We start from the raw sequence: 23,197 nt of genomic DNA, 5'->3' as shown, positions 1-23,197 counted from the left end.
GATGCTGCACTGTTATCGCGAATTTTTTCAGACTCGATCGAATGTATTTACAGAGGAGTTCATTAATGCACTTTGTTTCTGATGGAAAAACATGTAGAGTGTCTACACTTTTTATCGATAGCATATTCTATGGAAATAGGATATTGAATCTAACGACGAAGTCAATGCTTTAATGAATATGCATCAACGTATGAAAAAATATCGTTTGAAAATATGCATTTACATAGTAAAAGATTATTTTTCTCAATGTTAGTATGCACAGTTACTGCGTAAAAACTTTATATTCACACACATGCATATTATATTCACACACGCACAATGAATTTTATTCCTGTTTAAAAATAATAGCTTCCCAATGTTATCGCAAAATCAATTCATATCCAACGAATTCGTTTCATTAAATTAGCTATTCTTTATATATCTGTAGAATAAAGATTTCCAGAATATTTGTTTGACAATTTCAAGAATAGTATAGTAAATTGGCAAACCTGCAAACTGTCAAGAATTTACATTCTATTTTCATAAGATAACTAATTTTGGTCTAACATAAATATGTATCTAATTTTGTCTGATTATATTTCCGCACAAGGTTTTTATCTCCATACTTTATTTCCTACGTTAAAGACAATTTCGCTGGATTTGAATAGAACGAATTCACGCTCCTTTCATAAATCTTTGTCTTTCTTGAGCCTGAGAAAATCTGATTGGCGGCAATTTCCTCCGGCTCCGTTCACCGTTTCCTTTCCGTCATCATATAATTTTTCTTCTTTGGTTGGTGCAAAACCGTGTTACGCAAATGTAAAACATCGTCGAAATACCTCTTCTAATTTATGCGCGCGTAACAATTCAACGACATCCACATGTGGTTAAAATATAATACCTTTAATTCAATCATGATTCTCCAAAATTAGCGCCTACGGATTCATCGCCGTAAATATCACGCGCAGATTTCGGTTTATTCAGCGATCTGCGAAGCGCAGACGTAGCGTAATTACAGCGCTGTCTTTCTTATCGTAGAAACTTCACGAAAACGCGGAGCATGTCGTGCTCGTAATGAGCTCTCCGTAACGGCTTAAGGCGGTACGACGGCTCGGCGAAGAAAGTTAGTTATTTACTCGCCAGTGCTCTGACAGCTCGTTTACGTACGCAACGCTATTTCATTTCCTAGACGTTTCCGGATAGGCACTTTCGCGAGCAAACACATTAAGGCGCGTTTGACTATTGCTCCAGTCCTTCGGTGTAGTTCTTTCAGGATATTCTCTGATTTTACGATCCCCATGTTTCTTTTTTCCTAGTCCTCTCTGACCTACGAGCCATCTTCTTTTTCCAGATTTAACTTTGTTTAATCGAGCCACCTTTTGCAAACACATTATCTTTCGAGTGACTTAATAATTTGCTTTATAAAGCTGCGTTTAAGTATGAATCCATTTTTCAAACTTATCTTTTAATTTTTCTCCTAGAGAAGAATAAAAAGTAGATATTTTGAAATATATCAAGTATATATATCACATAAATGTTTTAGCGACTCTGTATATTTCTATTTTTTAATAACCGATATTTCTGACACAGAAGATTTATATAAGTATCGCTTATATACATCGCGAACGTAAAAATATGTTCTTCGACATCTTTGAGTCAGCAAATGTAAACTTAATTATCGAAAACTCATTATAATCTGTTTCTGCGAGAAACGATATTTTAAGAGGAGTCCGAAATAACTTATGTCACTGCGATAAAAACTGTTCTCACTCTTGCATGCGAAAAGATTTGTTCGCCTAATGTGCGTCGAGAGAAGGGGGAAGGGGGGAAAAGCAGAAATTTGAACTGCTCCATTTCCGTCCACGGAATAATTGTCCGAGATTCCGATCACGAGTCACCGGAACTGAGAGCCGTTAAGCCGGAACTAATTGAACTGTTGTTAAGGGGAGACGGTCAGAGGTGAGCGCAAGGGTGCTGTAACTTGGGTATTATAGAGATTCTCTGACAGCGTACCACCAAATCCCCGGTGATAGATCCCGCGACATGATGGCCCGTGATGCTCGGAATCATTATTACATTCGGTAAATTCTCGAGACAGTAAAGAGAAGCATCGAATATTCCCACATTAATACGAAGATCATGTTGAAATTTAAATTTATAAGTTGTATGTATGATTATAACGCCTGTTATCTCTTTTCAATGTAAATAATTATTGATCTACTTGCGTCTCTCCGATTATACGATCGGTAAAGTAAGATATTTTACTTTTATAAAAAGTTTTTTAAATATTTTTCTATTTTTAAATTACTACAACTGAATAAAAAAAATTATCTGAGTTATACGATAGTCGACGAGAAAAAAATAATTATTTTAACCGCGTACATTGAGACTGCAAGTTCTCATCAACGAGTCGAAAAAACCGACAACGTTGACAGAAACGCGGTGGCGGAGGTGAACCGCGGTAGAGCGGATTTTTGTTCCGCGGCAGGAGAAAAACATTCCCCGGCGTGAAACTCTTCACGGTTGGCAGGATGTTTGGCTGGCAGCCACCCTCGTGGTCTAGGCTCGTTTACAGATGACGGAAACTCGACCGTACATATGTAGATATAATATTATTATTAAGCGGTGCCATGTTACTTTTGAACGGACATGTGTGACGGCGAGCGCTATAAAGGTGCAAGAATAAAATACAGAGGGGGAACTATTTCGGTTCGAACGAGTGCACATAGTCATCGACTATGACGATAACCATAACCCATCGAAGGGAGGAAGAGGAAGAGGTAGTCAGAGAACGCGGCCGAAAACAAAGGAGGGCCTGTCGGCTTCCAGTTTCGTACTTTCCGTGCGTCGTTTGCCGAGGGTGTGAATGCTGGTACTTCGATGAATGCTCTCCGCCGCTTTGGACGACGCAGTTGCAGGAATGTACGCGCAATGAATGAATAGAGTTACCCACGCATACGCGGGTGGTCTCGAAGCGAAACATCTTTGGCCATCGCGAGACATTTCGGTTCGTATTATCGATGCACGGGGAACATTTAGCGATATATTGACATAATAATAATATATTGATATTTGACGCGATAATATATTGACATCTGATGCGATTTCTTCATTTAATTTAATGCTCCGAGGCATGTTTAGCGAATAGAAAAATATGAATTACTTAGTTTTTAATCGAGGGCTCGGAACCTTTAATGAGATTCAGCTTTTCTGCTCGCGAAAACGTTAATCACATTACGTCTATACGGGAGATGTTCGATCGCGCGACGATTTACGTCGCCTTTAATCTGGATTTACGAGCGCGACGTCGAAAGTCTACAGACAAGTGCAGCTTTGCATCCGTGGAAAAGATAATTGTTTTCCGCGCCGTTGTACCGGGGATGTATACGTCTGACGCGGAGGGCGGACGAGCATCGTCGCGGAAAAAGCAGCCAGACACCATCTCCGTTGTCGTCGTCGAGAACCAGGATGAGACGCGGCGAAGTTCGTCGGCGGTGACGTGCACGCACGCACGCACATATGCAGGCAAGCAGCAAGCAAGCAAGCAAGCAAGCAGACATGTAGACACGCGTGGCTACGAAAGAAAGGGCGTTGTCGGTGATGGGGAGGAAGGAGAGAGGAGAGAACGTCTGGCTAGGCGTCTAGTCCCATTGTCCATGCACGCGGATGGGTTGGCTCTTTACTGAAATGCAAGCCTGAGTTTTTTTCCAAGGGATGACGGAGTAAGGGGTGGAAGAAGAGGTGAGTCGCCTAGGGGATGACTCGGCCGACGATGCGACCCCCGATGCGACTCCTCGTCGCGTAGACTAGAAGGGTTCGCAGGTATTTTCCGACACCCCCGACAGACCACGAACTTGCATCGCTCTACCAGCATCACGATGTCTTTCTACTTTTAATTGTTGTACGCGTCGCGAACGGTGTTTCAACGTTATTCGAGATACAGGGAGTAATATCTTTTTTTTTCTCAGTCGCGTTGTATAATGAAAGCGAAAATGTGATAGATGATAAAATATGATAGATGATGTTATCGTAATTATTCTTTCATAAGATAGATCTTTCGACGATCTAATTCTTCACATGGACCATTGTTGGAAAACTGTGATTAAAATATGATTTATATATGTATGGTGCATGAAGTTACGAAGAGAGATATTATTTAGTTTACACGCTTTATCTGTTTTATTCTAGCGGCGCTATGCATCATCATAACATGTAATTAACTTACACAGTCCATTGTACCATATGCAGAAAAGGCAAATGTATAGTATTCTTAAAAAAAAATGTATTAGGTTTTCTCGCTGAATTCACACAGTTTTTTCATTATTTCAGTAAATGTGAACGCGCAATAACTTTATATAAATGTTTAATGTCTAGTGTGCAAAGTTGTAAAACGATTATATTCGATACTGTTAAGCTTATCAACGAACATTTTAATCTGTGCCATTTTTTATGATTAAAGTAGTTTGAAAATATAGATACTACGTCGCTTTATACAGTCTACCGACATACTCGGACGAGCGAGTGTAGGGCGAGTCGTCTCATCAAAGAAAACGGAGAATGGCGGAGAATCATAGTCATCCTGCTATCCTCGTTCTATCTTTCAAAATGGAGTACGTGCAACTATTTTCTTCTCGCACTCTTCATTCCCTTTTCCCTACTCAGCTATCCGACGTCCCTTCCATCGACTTTACCTTCCTTACTCCTGCTCTTCTCATTCCGCCTTAGATGCCTTCTATGACTACCAGAGACACGGCAGTTTTGCCGATTTAAGGTTGTCGAAGTTATAAAGCTTCTCAAGCGTTCCCTCGGGTTCGCAAGTTTTCCTGAAAGTCCTCCGTTCTTCGGCTACCCATTTCCTTCGCCCCTCACTGCGCTCTCTTGACACACAGCCTTTTTCCTCTACGATAACCTGCAACGTGTCAAAGGAGTAATTTTCCTGTTTCGTGCTTCAAGTTTCTCTTGGTTATTTACCTGTAAGCGAAGATAATGCTCGCTATAGCTCCACCATGGGAGAACTTTAGGTTGCACATTATATCCATGGGATATGAATTGGTATTGGGGAAGAACTTCACGCGCCCTCGTAAACCTTCTACATACCGCGCGTATATTTCGACATACCTTCTACTTGATGGATCGTGTACGCCATATTTAGACAGTTTGAAGGGAAGTTGGAAGTTTTGAGTAACAAGCTTGTACCTTTGCTATAAAGCTACTGTGGTTGTACATGCATATACTATTCAATGAATCTAGTTCGCTTTGAATATTTTTATCTTGCAATTTGTGAAACACTAAATTTATTTTCAAAAATTATATTTTACAATATATTGGAAATCATATATATTCATATTTTAAAAATATAAAATAATATATATGGTTACGTTTAACAATAAGAAATTATTTTAAATTTAATGTTTGTTTAAAATTCACGAAACATTTTCAATCATAACATTTCTATTGTTTCAGACATGTTCCGATAGTCGAGCGTTGGTGGTTTGCTGGAATAAGAATGCCGCTATGTCGGCGCAAGTGCGCAGTGTGACGACCATCAGATTACATGCGATAGAACGATTGTTTTAAAGAAGATCGTGCACCTGTGATAGTGCAAGCGCAGAAGAGATCGTGCGTTACACACGCCATCGAGAGGGAGAAGCGCTCCAGGATAATGGTGAGTTTATTTTCAATGAGTTTCTCTGTTATTTTGACCGTTTCACCGACGAGTTATTATTTTCCGTTGAGGGAACACGGCGATCGAACGCGTTTAAATGTGAATTACCGGTCATTACCGGCTGGGTTTTCCGTCATGGACGGAACCGTCAGCGGAACCGCTGAAGGATATTCGGCAGATATTGCAGGTTTTGTACGGTACCCTATTCCACGCAAACGCGCAGAGCTCCTCTCCCCTGTCCTCCCAGATTTTGTCCTCGGTCGTGGAACGGGTTTTCAATTTGCCACTTCTTTCGCACCATTGTCTGTGCAATCCCGTGCTAGTCGTACCTCGCTCTCGCGCTCGTACCCGATATCGAAGTTTCGGCAATTGATTTTTCGGAGCTATTCGGGAGGCTTTTGGCGCAGCGCGGTGAACGCGAATTCATACCCAAGTTTATATTGAAGCAGGAATTAGCGATACACGACCAGTATTGCTTTTGATATCGATGTAGCGAGGCCTGTGCGGAATATAAAATATTCATGATAAACTCTTAGTATACAAGTTAATAACATTAAGTATTTATAAATATATTTTATCATTTCACATACTGTACGATATCGTATTCGATAACGTATGCAAAATATTTTCTATTTGACTATTCGCACTTTTTTTCTTCTTCTCTCTTTCAATTGTAGTATGCAATGACGTATTCGCAACGTTCGATTTTATACAATTCACGATAAAATTGACGATGATTTGTGAGGTATCCTCAAAGGGTTCGCGCAACGCGAGATAAATACAAACAGATGTATGCATAGGCGTGCAATATTAGGTGATAAACATAGGTAAGACTGAGCTTTTTTCACACACACGCGCGGGGGAGCGTGTCGAGATGTGCGTGCCCGGCGAAATGCATACGAAACGTCAAATGCACTCAGCGCAGTCCATCAAAATGCAAATGTCTTTTATCCGCCGTGGTAATATATGCGTCGGTCGAGAATCAGTATTCAGGTTGAGCGTTGGGCCGATCCACCCCTGCGGTATCAGGGCTCGAATGTATACGCGCCATCCCGGTAGTGGATCCTGCCGGGCGGTTACGATGGGACGAACTAACCCTCGAAGGAAATGCCATGGAATCTACGGCACTCTCTTTCGGCCAAATCTTTATTTTACGACCGATTCGGCGTATCAATGGCAACCGCGAAGACAGGGTCCGCATCACGATTTTCAGGGTGAAACGTAATCGATCTTAATTGATATCAGTCTTCCAAGTCCTGAGTACGTTGACGCGAATACCCGCAGTTTTATGTCGCTCGTAAAGCAGATAAGCTGAATCCAATCTCATTTAAGTACCTGGACTACCGTTGGTTTGTAGATTTCGAGAAAATGGCTCGTATTTATAAGACTGTTTTCTTAAATAAATGCTCGGGAATTCGTGATTCTATTTGTAATGTGAATCGATATATTGATAAAGACTTGAAGTATCGATAAGTTTTAAGTGAGAGAGTTAAATAAGATGTAGAAACTATATCAAATTATAATTATTTGATATCTTGTTTATTGGGCGGATGCTCTGTATTTAGAAGATAAACTATAAATCTTCTAAAGTAACGAGCAAGCACATTGAATTTTCATAGCTGTTAAACATTACAATCGCGAATTTTAGAATCTCTTTTTCTGGGATTTTAAACAGAGAAGAAAAGTCCGCTGTTTCTCTTTATTAAGTTCTTTAAATCGAGCCAGGTGTCTGTGAAGCTGGCACGACAATCTACGAATTTTAAAAAAATACTAAGAGTTCTGATAGCACTTTTCATAGTTCTATAGTTCCTGATAAAAATTAAAAAAAGTTCCGCATTCCTTATATTAAAAAATCGAAATTTAAAAAATGTCGTGCTAACTTCGCGAATCTAGCACGACACTCTTCCCTCTAAAGTACCAAAACGCGTTGAATATTATGATTTTTAGCAAGAGTTCCCGATAGTTCTGTTCAAGTTCAGCCTATATATGCAATTTCAGATCGATATTTCAAAAATTAATAATTTTTAAACAATTTTTAAAATTCTCGCCCGGCACGACATTCTCCCTCTAAAGTACTAAACCGCGTTGAAAATTATTATTTCTAATAACAGTTCTCGATAGTTCTGCTACAGTTCAGCCTATATATCCAAATTCAGACCGATATTTCAATAATTAATAATTTTTTATGAATTTTTAATGTCCTCGATCAGCACGACACTTAGTAAAAATGTGTCGTGCTGATGACTTTCCGTAGTTTTAACGGCAGTTCTCGACAGTTCTATAACAATTCTGTTCTTTAAAAATATTTTTACGCAGAGTTCCGACCGTTTAATATTTTTTAAACAATTTTTTATTATTACCCAGCACGACATTCTCCCTCTAAAGTACTAAAATGCGTAGAAAATTATTATTTTTAGCAAGAGTTCCCGATAGTTCTGCTATAGTTCAGCCTATATATCGAAATTCAGACCGATACTTCAATAATTAATAACTTTTTATGAATTCTTAATGTCCTCGATCAGCACGACACTTAGTAAAAATGTGTCGTGCTGATGACTTTCCGTAGTTTTAACGGCAGTTCTCGACAGTTCTATAACAATTCTGTTCTTTAAAAATATATTTACGCAGAGTTCCGACCGTTTAATATTTTTTAAACAATTTTTTATTATTACTCAGCACGACATTCTCCCTCTAAAGTACTAAAATGCGTTGAAAATTATTATTTTTAGCAAGAGTTCCCGATAGTTCTGCTATAGTTCAGCCTATATATGCAATTTCGGATCGATATTTCAATAATTAATAAATTTTTATGAATTTTAATGTCCTCGATCAGCACGACACTTAGTAAAAATGTGTCGTGCTGATGACTTTCCGTAGATTTAACGGCAGTTCTCGACAGTTCTATAACAATTCTATTCTTTAAAAATATATTTACGCAGAGTTCCGACCGTTTAATATTTTTTAAACAATTTTTTATTATTACCCAGCACGACATTCTCCCTCTAAAGTACTAAAATGCGTTGAAAATTATTATTTTTAGCAAGAGTTCCCGATAGTTCTGCTATAGTTCAGCCTATATATGCAATTTCGGATCGATATTTCAATAATTAATAATTTTTTATGAATTTTTAATGTTCTCGATCAGCACGACACTTAGTAAAAATGTGTCGTGCTGATGACTTTCCGTAGTTTTAACGGCAGTTCTCGACAGTTCTATAACAATTCTGTTCTTTAAAAATATTTTTACGCAGAGTTCCGACCGTTTAATATTTTTTAAACAATTTTTTATTATTACCCAGCACGACATTCTCCCTCTAAAGTACTAAAATGCGTTGAAAATTATTATTTTTAGCAAGAGTTCCCGATAGTTCTGCTATAGTTCAGCCTATATATGCAATTTCGGATCGATATTTCAATAATTAATAATTTTTTATGAATTTTTAATGTCCTCGATCAGCACGACACTTAGTAAAAATGTGTCGTGCTGATGACTTTCCGTAGTTTTAACGGCAGTTCTCGACAGTTCTATAACAATTCTGTTCTTTAATAATATTTTTACGCAGAGTTCGGACCGTTTAATATTTTTTAAACAATTTTTTATTATTACCCAGCACGACATTTTCCCTCTAAAGTACTAAAATGCGTTGAATATTATTATTTTTAGCAAGAGTTTCCGATAGTTCTGCTATAGTTCAGCCTATATATGCAATTTCGGATCGATATTCTAACAATTAAGAATTTTTAATAAATGTTTAATATTATTGCCCTGCGCGATACGAATGAAAATGTGTCATTCTGATGATTTTCCGAAATTCTAATTCGATAGTTCTAAGTATTAAGTAATTTAATTAATTAATTAATTAAGTAAGTAAGTAATTAAGTATTCTATACTTTAGAGGTATATTTTTACACCGATTTCCGACTGTTCACTGTTTTTTAAATAAATTTTGACATTTACGTTTAACATGGCTTTTATTGAAAAGTTTTATTCACATATTCACACACACATATACACACATACATATGCACACTCGTGGATTTGTAAAGAACGCGGTGTGCCCTATGATCATATTACATTAAAGGATTTGCCGCCTTAACTTTACGTGCGCGTCTTTTGGGAAGCGCGGCGTTCTGTAAGGTAAGTACGCTACGCCGACAATTGTTTTGACAATAATTTTTTTCGTGATCTGTGTATACTGATGAAAGAATAAAACCGCACCTATCAGATATTAGCAACTGAAAGTCGGAAAGTCTTGAGATCTGTACAGAAAAGCGTACATAAGGCGAGGTGTTCTCGACAGTGAATCATCTTCTCTAGCGAGTCATTCATATCGTGAGGTGGTTTTTCGCAATTTAGTGAGTTTTCGATATTTAGTGAAAAGGAAAGAACATTAACGTGAGAAGATATTTACCGTTCGATAGACCGCGATTATCGCAATCGTAATTTACGATTGTGATTAAGATTGGTGCCAAATTATTAAGATGTAAGTACACACGTATGATTTCTTTATTTAAATATTTTCCTAAATTAAGAAATAATAGAATGAGGAAATTGACAATAGTTATATTTATAGTGCGGAGATTCAACAGACCGCATATTAATTGCGATCACCGTGAAATTGCGATCCGTTGGAAGCAATTAATTATAAAATTGGTAAATAATTAAGATGTAAGTATACATAATTTTTTAAAATTTTATCGGGTTGTAAGAGCTTAGCGTAATAGTGATGCATAAGTCCCAACGATAATTTTTTTTTATTTTCTGAAAATATGAAATAAGAAATGAAAGGGAATTAAGGAAATTAAAGTTCGCAAAAAATTTATAAAATGTATATTTATATATTACTTTATTATATTCCTTTATAATTTTTTTTTTTAACACTTTTTTATTTAACATTACATTTTTCTATTTAAACAGCAAGATGTATGATAAAACTAAATTATTGGAGATCTTACTGGACGCGGATTACCGAACAATAAAGGATTGTGGTAGACCTTATCCACCATCGGCCGAAATATACTGCATAATTTCGGAGAAAATGAAGCAGTTGAATTCCCATATAACACCAAAACACATTTATGTTTTAATAAATGAAAACAGGAATGGCTTCAAAGATAAAATTCTGGAGGCTTTCAATATTAAGGTAAATGATGAAGAGGTCTCCCACAATATATCTTCCTGCTCGATCGAAACTGTTAAAAATGATTCGATCAATAAGCTTTCCGTAAAAGAATTTGACTTAATCATATCCGCGGAACAATGGAAAACAATTATGCCCGTACGAAAACTCTATGGAAGGCGATATAAATATGTACTGCAAAGCAGCTGGACCGATGTTATAGCTGAAAAAATGTGGCAGCAACAAAAATTGCATTGTACACTAACATTTAAAAAGCATGATGTTCACCAATCAAGTTCCGCAAAGTATTATATTGGCATTCACGGAATTTGCAAAGAATGTAACGCGAATATAAAAGGTAGAATTATACAAAAACCGCGCGATAATGTCGACATAAAGATACATTTCATAATATCAAATGTAGAAGAAGAAAAACATTCTAACATAACAAAACGGCAATTAAGAGGTAAACGTCGAAAAATTGTTACTGCCACATTAATTGAAAGAAAAATTGATGCTATAACATTTCGCAGACAAGAGGCTAAACGCCTCAAAGATTTTGGTGATATCGAACCTTCAATTATTCCTAACGCTGCAGTTTTACGGAAAGCAAAAGAGCAGGGATTATTAGAACGGCACGGACTTTTATACGCAAATCCCATCTTAAATTTACTACAAAGTTCGAAGCAAGGAAAACATTCTGGCGCTATTCACAATATTGGATTATTAGATTTTTTCTGTATCTATTGGAGTCTTGAACAGCAATTATTGTACAGAGCAAGAAACAAAAAAAATCCAATAGGCTTTATGACAATTGATGCAACCGGAGGCGTTATAAAGCGATACTCTAATTGTGAACCGCCTATTTTTTTATATCAATGTATGTACGTTGATAATGATGGAAGTATTCCGGTATTTTAAATGGTATCAGCCGACCATAAATCAATGCATATTGCATATTTCTTACGTAAGATAATAGCAAAAGGAAATGAAGCTCCGCGTATGGTCGTTTGCGATTTTGGATGGGCGATTTTAATCGCTATTGCAGAAATATTTGCAAAATGCATTGATTTACGACATTATTTAAAGAAATGTTTTAATATTTTGCACGGTATTGATGACACGATTCCATCATGTTTTATAAGATTAGATGTAAGTCATTTTATTTCTATGATATCGAGATGGAATTGTCTCAAACAGAGAGATAAATTACTTGTCCGTAAGTTTTATTTACGTTCTCTAAGTCAAGCTTATAAAATGACTTCTTTAGAAGAATTGCACACATTTTTTGAAGCAATTCTTGTTGTAGCATTAAGCGAATATGTTGGTTCCAATGAAAACGGAGAGGAATTACCGTCTGAATTACGTTTACGATATTTGAATGCTTTAATCAAAACTATTCCTGCACCAGAAATATCAGATGAAATAAATGAGAATACTGATCGCGATGAAACAGATAAATTAGAAGAAGATCAGAATACTTCCGACTGGTTTCAATGGAGTGCCAACATATACGATAATGCTTTACGATTAGCAATGAATTGTACCGAAGGAACAGCAATAAATGCTTGCTATAATCCTGATTTTGCTAAAATAATGAAAACGCGTTTAATTCCATATGTAGTGCTTTGGAGTGGCGTAATGCGATTGCATTTCCAAATAGGCGAAGAAATTGCTACTTCCTCCTCCGTTGAGGCGGCATTTGCAGATTTAAAAAATCGCGCATTTAAAAATCAATTGCCAATGAGAGCCGACAAATTTGTATACGAGCATCTCGACTATCTTGATGGAAAAATAAAATTGGCCTCGTATCAAAAAGATATTTTAAACGTTAGTGAGCAAAATCAAGCAACACTTAATTATTCTGCAAATTCCGTGGAAACGCAAACAGATCTATCGATAAATGATTGTTCTTATTCTAGTACAATTAATTATAACGTGCAAAATATTAACATAACAGAAGACATCGACAAAAATATAAAGATTGATACCATTATTAATAATATTGATGATTTAAACAATGATAACAACAATAATAATTATAATAATAATGATAACAATGATAAAAATAGTACAATGATTGATACCATCGTTATCGATAATGAAAATCAATTAAGTTGTAACATTCGCGAAAATTGGCGAGGTCTTATTCGCGAATCACCGGACGAGCAATGTTCTATTCCAAAAAAACGACATAAGCCATCATACTTAGACAAGTGTCCAGAATGGGATTATATTAAATTAGCGAGAGATCAAAATATACCACTCATACGGAATGGTAGTGTATGCAAAGCTGTTAATGTCAATAACAAAGTTATAACCATACATGAAACTTGTGCGTTTGACGCGGTACTTCATCTAGTCGCAAGCGGCATTGCAAGTATAAAGTCTTACGATGACAAAATAAAATTTTTAGAAAATCGCACTATAAATCTAGCTGTATCAATATTACATGCTGGAAAAATAATGATGAATCACTATAAAGAAAGAGCTAAAATCTTATTAGATCTCTCGCTTTTTAGTGACGCTTTAACTATTTATACCCGTAGGATTTCTAAATTAAATACCAATTGCAATGTTGCACACTTAATTAATTATTTGTTTATTGACATACCGAGTTGTCAAAAAACTATCGCATGTCCCTGTGGCTCTTCGCGAACAACTAAAATTACGGAATTAAATGTAAATGTGGACATACTTCTCTGTAAGGGTTTACAATATATGCAAGAAGCAATCGACAATGCTTTGGCAATTATGACAAAATGCAGAAAATGTTTAAATACTGTCGTAGAAAACGTTGAGTATGGTCCACATTTATTTATTGATACTACGGTGTTTACTGATGAGCGATATGTTAAACGAGATAAAACCATCATACACTCTCTTGAGACAATCGCTACAAGTATCGTACTAAATTCCAAAAAATATATCTTAGTTGGTGTAATACATTGCGTAAAATCCTCTAGTACTGCTAGCGGGCATTACGTCACGTATGCAAGAGCTGGAACTCATTGGTATGAATACGATGATCTCAAAAAGAAAAGAATTGCTGTGAACATAAACACTAATATTAGTCCACACCTTATTTTATATGTTACCGCCGAAATATAAATTTTGTTATAAATTTTATTAAATTCAAAATTTATTATTAATGACTGATGTCTTTTGTAATAACAGATGTGATACTGTATGTGATACTATATGTATATTGTAAAATTATACATGAATATGAGATATAAACACAATTTATTTCTACTACTTACCTTTTCACTCATGAGTTCTATGAATGATCTCGCCGAAGTACGTAATTTCACATGCATCCACGTAGTGTAATTTTACTGAACACATTAGTACGATTTGGTACGATGATCTTAAAGAAAAGCTCTTAAAAAAAAGAAATACCATGAACACAAACATTAGTATTAATCCGCATCTTATTTTTTATAGTTAGTACAGAAGTATAAATTTTATTAAATATATGATCTATTATTAATGACTGATATTTTTTTATAATAAAAGATGTAGTGTTGTATGTGATATTGTATGTATATTATAAAATTATATACAAATATAACACATAAACACAAGATTTATTCCTAGTTATCTTCTCACTTATGATTTTTATGAATGATCTCGCCGAAGTGCGTAATATTACATACGTACATATGTTCAAGTACGTACGCTTCTTGACACAACCGTTCAATACAAGATTTCGTCAACTACTGATCGTCTTATCCAAAAGGATATCCTTTATATACCCTTATATTATAGATAAAAACTAACTTTGTTATGTAAACAAAATAGAAATAAGGTCAAATTCCAAATTTATACAATTCATACAATTCCAGGAAACACAAAGGGCTTTTAATATTTCAATAACATATAAACAGACTAATGCTAATATATCTATAATAAACGTATCTGCTCCATAACATAAATCGAAACAAATGAGAAAAGACTTTTTTTAAACCATAATTCGCACTTAGTAGTACGTAGTGATAAAATTATAATTTACAATCAATTATATAATTACAAAAAAAAACATAAAAACAATTTAAATAATACAATAACAATAATAACACAAAGTCCACGTGCTTGAGATAACAATCATACAAGTAGGAATACTTAATTAATTAATTTAATTACTTCATTCAATTACTTAATACTTAGAACTATCAAATTAGAATTTCGGAAAATCATCAGAATGACACATTTTCATTAGTATCGCGCTGGGCGATAATATTAAACATTTATTAAAAATTCTTAATTGTTAGAATATCGATCCGAAATTGCATATATAGGCTGAACTATAGCAGAACTATCGAGAACTGTTGTTAGAAATAATAATTTTCAACGCGGTTAAGTACTTTAGAGGGAGAATGTCGTGCTGGGTAATAATAAAAAATTGTTTAAAAAATATTAAACGGTCGGAACTCTGCGTAAATATATTTTTAAAGAACAGAATTGTTATAGAACTGTCGAGAACTGCCGTTAAAACTACGGAAAGTCATCAGCACGACACATTTTTACTAAGTGTCGTGCTGATCGAGGACATTAAGAATTCATAAAAAGTTATTAATTATTGAAATATCGGTCTGAAATTGCATATATAGGCTGAACTTGAACAGAACTATCGGGAACTCTTGCTAAAAATAATAATTTTCAACGCATTTTAGTACTTTAGAGGGAGAATGTCGTGCTGGGTAATAATAAAAAATTGTTTAAAAAATATTAAACGGTCGGAACTCTGCGTAAATATATTTTTAAAGAACAGAATTGTTATAGAACTGTCGAGAACTGCCGTTAAAACTACGGAAGGTCATCAGCACGACACATTTTTACTAAGTGTCGTGCTGATCGAGGACATTAAAAATTCATAAAAAATTATTAATTATTGAAATATCGTTCTGAATTTGGATATATAGGCTGAACTATAGCAGAACTATCGGGAACTCTTGCTAAAAATAATAATTTTCAACGCATTTTAGTACTTTAGAGGGAGAATGTCGTGCTGGGTAATAATAAAAAATTGTTTAAAAACTATTAAACGGTCGGAACTCTGCGTAAATATATTTTTAAAGAATAGAATTGTTATAGAACTGTCGAGAACTGCCGTTAAATCTACGGAAAGTCATCAGCACGACACATTTTTACTAAGTGTCGTGCTGATCGAGGACATTAAAATTCATAAAAATTTATTAATTATTGAAATATCGATCCGAAATTGCATATATAGGCTGAACTATAGCAGAACTATCGGGAACTCTTGCTAAAAATAATAATTTTCAACGCATTTTAGTACTTTAGAGGGAGAATGTCGTGCTGGGTAATAATAAAAAATTGTTTAAAAAATATTAAACGGTCGGAACTCTGCGTAAAAATATTTTTAAAGAACAGAATTGTTATAGAACTGTCGAGAACTGCCATTAAAACTACGGAAAGTCATCAGCACGACACATTTTTACTAAGTGTCGTGCTGATCGAGGACATTAAAAATTCATAAAAAATTATTAATTATTGAAATATCGGTCTGAATTTGGATATATAGGCTGAACTGTAGCAGAACTATCGAGAACTGTTATTAGAAATAATAATTTTCAACGCGATTTAGTACTTTAGAGGGAGAATGTCGTGCCGGGCGAGAATTTTAAAAATTGTTTAAAAATTATTAATTTTTGAAATATCGATCTGAAATTGCATATATAGGCTGAACTTGAACAGAACTATCGGGAACTCTTGCTAAAAATCATAATATTCAACGCGTTTTGGTACTTTAGAGGGAAGAGTGTCGTGCTAGATTCGCGAAGTTAGCACGACATTTTTTCGATTTCGATTTTTTAATATAAGGAATGCGGAACTTTTTTTAATTTTTATCAGGAACTATAGAACTATGAAAAGTGCTATCAGAACTCTTAGTATTTTTTTAAAATTCGTAGATTGTCGTGCCAGCTTCACAGACACTCGAGCCAGTCGCTTAGAAAAATTAACGATTTTATCGTAAGCTAAATTGAATCCAGATATTCAATGATTAAGGTCGAGTGCTGCGCTTATAGAAAATGAAACAGAAGAGAAAGAAAAGATTCGCGTTGGATATTGTGTATATTTTTCGCAGCATTGACTATATGTGTGTTGACTATAAGGCATTTCTCTGTAATACTGTTTGTTATTAAATCCGTCGCAACGATTGTTTGAAGAGTTTTTCCGTTGAAGGGCCCGCGTTTCTTTTATTACGAGTGCTTAAATAGAATAAGATGTTATAGTCCCTTTCACCTGCGCACCGTAGCGTTAAACTAAGAACTGAGACTCTCTCTCGGAAAAACGAGTTTTAAGATAATGTCTTAATGGCAGAGCGAATTCGCGAGCGTAATATTACGCTATTCTTTGCGCAAACGATGGCAAGCCGGTAATGCCATTGCGAGAGTCTTTATTATTTATATCTGCATCCTTTTGCAATATTATGAATAGAATCGTTATAATGACATTCTACGTAGTACGAACGAATACATGTACAAGATTGATTAAATCTTACTATTGAGCCCAACGTGTTGCGATAAATGAGATTTTCTTTTTCTCTTCTTCTCTAAAGAACAATTGTTAAAACTGACTCGCTCAGTAGTTGTGTTTAATCAATCGACCACTCATCGTTGAATATATCCATCATGACGATGAGATTACGATACAGCGATATCGTTTGAATTACATAACAGGATTGATTCGAAATCAATCGTCCGGTGGTAGAATTGAAAAAAAGAGCAGGATAGGAGATATTTTGTGCAACGAATGCTGTTGAAAGTTTCAACGAAATACCCGATTTCATTCGGTCGAACGATCCGGAACGATCGCCGTTTAACCGATCACCGGTAAAAAAAAGTTTAAATGAGTTTCTATTCTATCCTTCCTTCCGCCTTTTGTTTCTCAATTTCAAAAAAATATCTCGTATACGTCCCTTTTTTAATCTCGCCCTCTTTTTTCCTCTCCTATTCTAATTACAAAAATTTTTACCAATTTATTCTATTCATTAACCACTCGTTTATACGTGTATGCCAATTCCTTTTGAAACGCGTAACTTGTGTCACGATTATTTATATAAGTTTCGCAACAGCTATTACCAACTCACTTATCGATATTGGCAAAGTTTGTTTCCTAAGTATATTCATTGAACTGTACGTTGTGACAATACAGCTGTACAAAGTGTTATTCTCACTGTAGAATGAAATTTTATCGATTAACTGCCATTTATTCCATGATTGACTGGCCAGACCATTATAGTCTTCACAAATCATAGAGATAAAATAAATCTTAAATTATATTAAATCTTAAATTTATTAATATTGAATCTTACATTTATCTAAATTATATTATATCTTAAATTATATTCTGAAATAAGTTTTTTCTCAATCGTATAAAGTTCATTAAAATAAAGAAATTTTAAATTGAAATATTTAACGCAAACAGCTACTTGTTTTTTTGCGATTGTTATAGGAAATGACATGATTACGGGTGCTAACGTATAAAATCAATGGTTATAATGGGGTCATGTTTCACGTGAGAAGCAATTCGCGCTTTTGCAAAATCACCGCGTGTTCGCTTGGGACGATGTAGAGAAGGAAGGAAGGGTATTTATTCGACTACGACGGGGTTGTATCGCGTAGCCACGTTATAAAAAATTTGCATGCGCAAGCCCGCGCGGAATCGCGAGGGAGGTCTGCATACTAATAAGTTGCCGTAAGGCGCGAATACGGAGGGAACGAAAAAATTAAGAATGGAAAATGCTGGTCAAACTAAAGTATACTTAGCTATACTTCAAATACTGGAGCTGCGAATGATAGGAGGAAATGAAGGCGGGGGAAAAAAGGAGCGCGAGCAAAGTAAAGACACGGAGGTAAAGCAAACATCTCCATTTCCCGAGAAATTCGCGTTGCGAGAACAAGAGATTCTAGTTCGACACGACGCGGGGGGTCCTTTTTTCCCTCTTGTTAAAGAATTTTTTATTGTGTTTTTATACAGAGTCGTTTGCCTGGAAAGAGATTTTATTTTATCGAATTAATCGGTAGACATTTAACGTTGCGATGGTATAATATCGAAAGATTTACCAAGAATCGCGAATTACATTTCTTTCGATATTTCGAAAATCTTAATCGGAAATTTTTTCAATCGCATCTTCGTATTATCATCATCTTCGTATTATCATCATCTTCGTATTATCATTATCTTGTACCAGAAATTGTGATACCGCGAGCAGATTAAAATGAGGAAGAAAAAGGAAATTGATAAAAACGCACGAAAAACCGATAGCATGCGAAGTCGTTGTATTTTTTTTTTGCGACGTAATTGGTAATAATGGAACCGCATACGTATCGAACGCGAGATTTACCTTTATGTATTTATGGTTACTATGGAGTCATTTATAGCGGCGTTATTCTCCCGTACAAAATACCGTTACTATCCGCGCGTTAGTAATAATGGATGGGCCGGCTTGCGAACTCAAATCATTGGATTGATGGAGCACGCAATTGTGCTAGCATAAACCTTTGGATTATCTTTAGTTAGTTTCCCTGCTTGCATTATGTTTATGCGATTATGGAAAATCCATTTATCAAATATATATCCGCTGCATTTATATGATTTCCGCATTTATAACACATTTCTGAAAAAGCAATGATAATATAATAATAAATATTACAAAATATATTAAAAAACATATATTAAATGTATTCCGAGTTTTCATCTCTGCGATTAAAATATATTATATAATCGTATAAGGTATAATCGGTTAATTGTTTGAGAAATTGAACGCGAGATTGCAAAAGAGAAAAATTCGAGATTATAATAAGCTTTCAATTTGAGATCAGAATTTAATTGGTCTGCGAAAGATATCAATCAACGATCTTTTTATAGAATCAATTATCTTTTATTTTAGTCGTTATTGCACAAAGAAAAAGTTTGCTTGAAATTCAACAAAGAAAGTTACCGTGCTATTTGTTCCAACTGTATTCATTCTCCTTTCACAAAGAAATCTTTTTACATCTATAGACAAAGAATTTTTAATTTTTTATCTCTTGGAAAAAGCACTTATACTTTATGATTCGAATAATGTCGTACGTTAAGCTTAGAAAAGTGCGTAAAATATTGCTTCAGCGATAGCCCGATTCAAAGACGAATATCTATTAACCCCCTCATGGAAACTCGTGGTACACCCTCCGGTTTGCAAAATTTATGCGATTCCCGAAATGCCTGGCCCTCGTGCTGTCGGTACGTGAGATACACCACAAAGGGCCGCGTTGCCCCCGTTACCGTACTTTCGTTATTACCCCGCTGATGTCGGGCGGCGGTCGGCCGTATATATCGATCGAATGGGTGAGAACGGCACCTCTGCCGACTAGATACTTATCGTTGTCCCTTCCCACCCGACCCTGCCTGTAGAATGACGAATACTACTCGTCCGTATGCGTTCGCAGTTTACAAAGTTTAAACTTTCGATCCTTAAGCAAGTCCAGCGCGTGCGGTTCAGACTGCATTCAAGATAAGTGACTCGTAGGGAGGGAGAGGGAGAGAAAGAGATGAGTAATGAAACATTGTTGGTGAGATAATCGTCTTCCGTCGCCAGTATCCTTTTTCAACGTTCTCATTTGCCTCATTCGTAACGAGATTGATCGACGCCAACTGATAACCACGCCTCACGAAAGGGGTTTTAATGTCTGGCTGACTCAGCTTGCACGCATTTGTCCGGAAAGCAATAAAGCTAATTGTAAGTGTAAATAGGAGCCTCTCTTTTTCTTTCTTTTTCTCTAATTGTAAATCGAGGATGAGATTACACCTTTCTTTCGTTCCTTTCACTCAAAGCGCTACATGTGTAGCATTGAGTGCAAGATCATTAGTGCGTCAGATTCTTTCGAGATATAAGATTATACCGTTACTTTCAAGCTTTGTTTCTGTATGAAGTATCGATTAAAATATCGCGAGCACTTGCATGAATTTCTTACTACGTTTACGGAGAAAGAGAGAGAACGTACAGTGACCAGGTATTCGGATCTAGTTGTTTCGCATAAAGCTTTTCCGAGCGAGTTTACGCGTTGTTTTGCGACGTTAATGCGCGTGCTGGGTACGCGCCGAAACTTCGAAACGCTTTTAGCAACGGTTGGCGGACGAAGAAAAACGTGGAACATGCGAGACACATAAATATAGCCTCTTGTTCAGCAGTGTTACAGGCTTATCGTTATTCCGCACACGTTGGCCGTTCGTCGCAGCCCACAGGCACTAACTATTTACGTTGCGAGTCGTCCAAGAACCTCCCGGTAGATAAACAGCGAGGAGGAAACGACCACCGCCATCGCCACCCCACGTAGCTCACCTCTCGATGGCTGTAAGCATTTAATTTGCATAGAAACGCGACTAACTTTGGCTATTAAACGTTCCCCGCCTCGAGGCTCACGCCAGGTTTCAATTACCAGAATGGCAAATCTTGAAGGCTCCCCCTCTTCGCTTTCTCAAGGTTGTCGATTAAATGCCCATCGGGTTTCGAGATAGATCCATCCCTCTACGCACTCGTGAAGTTTTTTTTTTTATCTAACCGCGATGAGATTATATCTCATCGCCCTTACGGACGTTAATACAACGGTCATTTATATAAATTTCAGTAATATGTAAAAAGAAAAGACAAGAGACGGTAATAAATTGCTGAAAGCGAGATTTCTTTCCTCGACGAGGATTCTCTCGGCTCTTGCTCGCGTTCGTCCCAACTTCTCTCGTTCGCAGCGCCATTCTTTTCGCGATTTACATTCAGTCACAGTCGAGCAGTTGAAGCGAGGACCGTTTGACAGTAAATTGCGGAAGTCGGCCACTTCGTTAGGACGATTTGAACGCGCGATCGCATAAAGCAGAGTGCTCACGGTGCCTTCGGCACCGTACGCGTCGCACTTTCTCGTTACGCGAACGAAATGCTTATTCACAGCGGTAGCAGAAGCGTCTCGCAGCTGCATCGCGCGTTGCAGCTGCACCAGCCCTCTTCCTTGTCACCGCCAAGAGCTACCGCGATGGCTCTTTTCACGAACCACTTTCCATCATCTCTTATCGTCTAGCGCATCTGTGGCCTCATTTGCAACCATGCATGGAGCGCCCGTGTCACTTCTTTCTCTATTTTTCTTCGACTTGCTTATTCACTTTCTCGATTCACTGTCTCGTTTCGCGTCTCTTTGAATTCCGTTGCGAGATTTCGGTCCGAAAAATGTTATCTTTCTTCCTCTTCTGAAAGCCGGACGATTCCATTTCAAACGAAATCGAAAAGCTTTCAACAGCGTTTAGCGTTACCTTCACAAGCATGCTTTAATTACTGTATTTATGTATATATAATTGTCGTCTCGCGTATTTTTTCCTCCGTGCGCGAATATATGAATGTAGATATAAATGGTTGATTTTACTCACAATTTCACGCAATTTCTTCGTGGTCTTAATCGTGGATTAAATCACCTATTTGATGGCACACTGCGCGTCTATTCAAATGCTGAAAACGCTCTCGTAAATTATGTGAGGTTCGCTTCGGAGACGGGATAGTTACGACGTCGCGTAAGAAAAAAGCCCGATTTGCATGTGCAATTTCCTGCGGGGCAACGAACGCACGTGCGCGACCTCCGGTAGTCGGTAAACGCGCCTTCGGAGAATGAAACGTATTTCTAATGTAATCGGCATACCGTTTTACGTTGGCGAAACGCAATTGCCGTCTAGCTTTTCCATGCTTCCGTGAATACCGTGCTGGGAATGTAAAACGTTCTTATTACCGTTATTACGGGAAACGACAGTCTTGCATTAATTTCATCGAAATGATCCATAATGTCCGCCGTCTGATGCGAATTTCTCAAGGTTAGCTTGTTCCGGTAGCAACAAGCATCTTTTACCCATATATGTTTTACGATAATAAATTTGCTCATAAATATTATGAAAAGAAGCGATAAAAGACATAAACTAATAAAAAAATTTTTAAACAAAATTTAAAACAAACGAAGAGATAAAAATTAATATATTTAAAAATTATAACTGTTGGGTTATAAAATTATTATTTTAGAAAATATTAAACGATAAATATATTTTATCTTTCCGGAAACATGTAGCTCAAACATATTAAGAATATTTCCGGTTCGCTTATTTTTCGTTCTCTTTAGTGTTTTCAAAGTTTTTTTTATAGAGCGCAAGCGTGTGTTTGTTCGCCGGAAACAACGTTGAGAATATTCGAATTTGAGATGCAAATCTCCGCCTGTCGATATCCACAGTATTTCGAATAATCCGACTTTAAATTGGAACTGTCAGCGGCGACATGTGAATTCGTCGCATTGTTTTAATTAATTAAAACGACTCTTTCCAAGTGCTTTCTATGCACATGGCTTTGCATAATGACGAATTGGCGTTCGTTGAAATCGCCGTTCGGTTAACGCACATTCGA

General features: G+C 36.3%; 1 protein-coding gene across 3 annotated transcripts in view; it reads left to right on the top strand.

The window, feature by feature from the left end:
* Positions 1–23,197, top strand: part of Sema2a (Semaphorin 2a) — a 345,146-nt gene that overhangs the window by 73,470 nt on the left and 248,479 nt on the right. For 2 of the 3 annotated variants that reach the window (XM_083095917.1, XM_083095916.1), the window contains exon 2: positions 5,443–5,648. In XM_083095917.1, coding sequence (XP_082952043.1) covers positions 5,642–5,648 — 7 coding nt within the window. In that variant the 5' untranslated portion in view covers positions 5,443–5,641. The remainder of the gene's footprint in view (positions 1–5,442; positions 5,649–23,197) is intronic. The other variant, XM_083095918.1, reaches the window with a different exon arrangement.

Source organism: Camponotus vicinus, unplaced genomic scaffold (assembly GCF_025532165.1).
Source record: "Camponotus vicinus isolate PSW18456_S1 unplaced genomic scaffold, iyCamVici1.0 SCAF_4, whole genome shotgun sequence".
NCBI classification, from domain to species: domain Eukaryota; kingdom Metazoa; phylum Arthropoda; class Insecta; order Hymenoptera; family Formicidae; genus Camponotus; species Camponotus vicinus.
The sequence above is the reverse complement of the archived record's forward strand: the minus strand, read 5'-3'. Positions and strand labels throughout refer to the sequence as shown.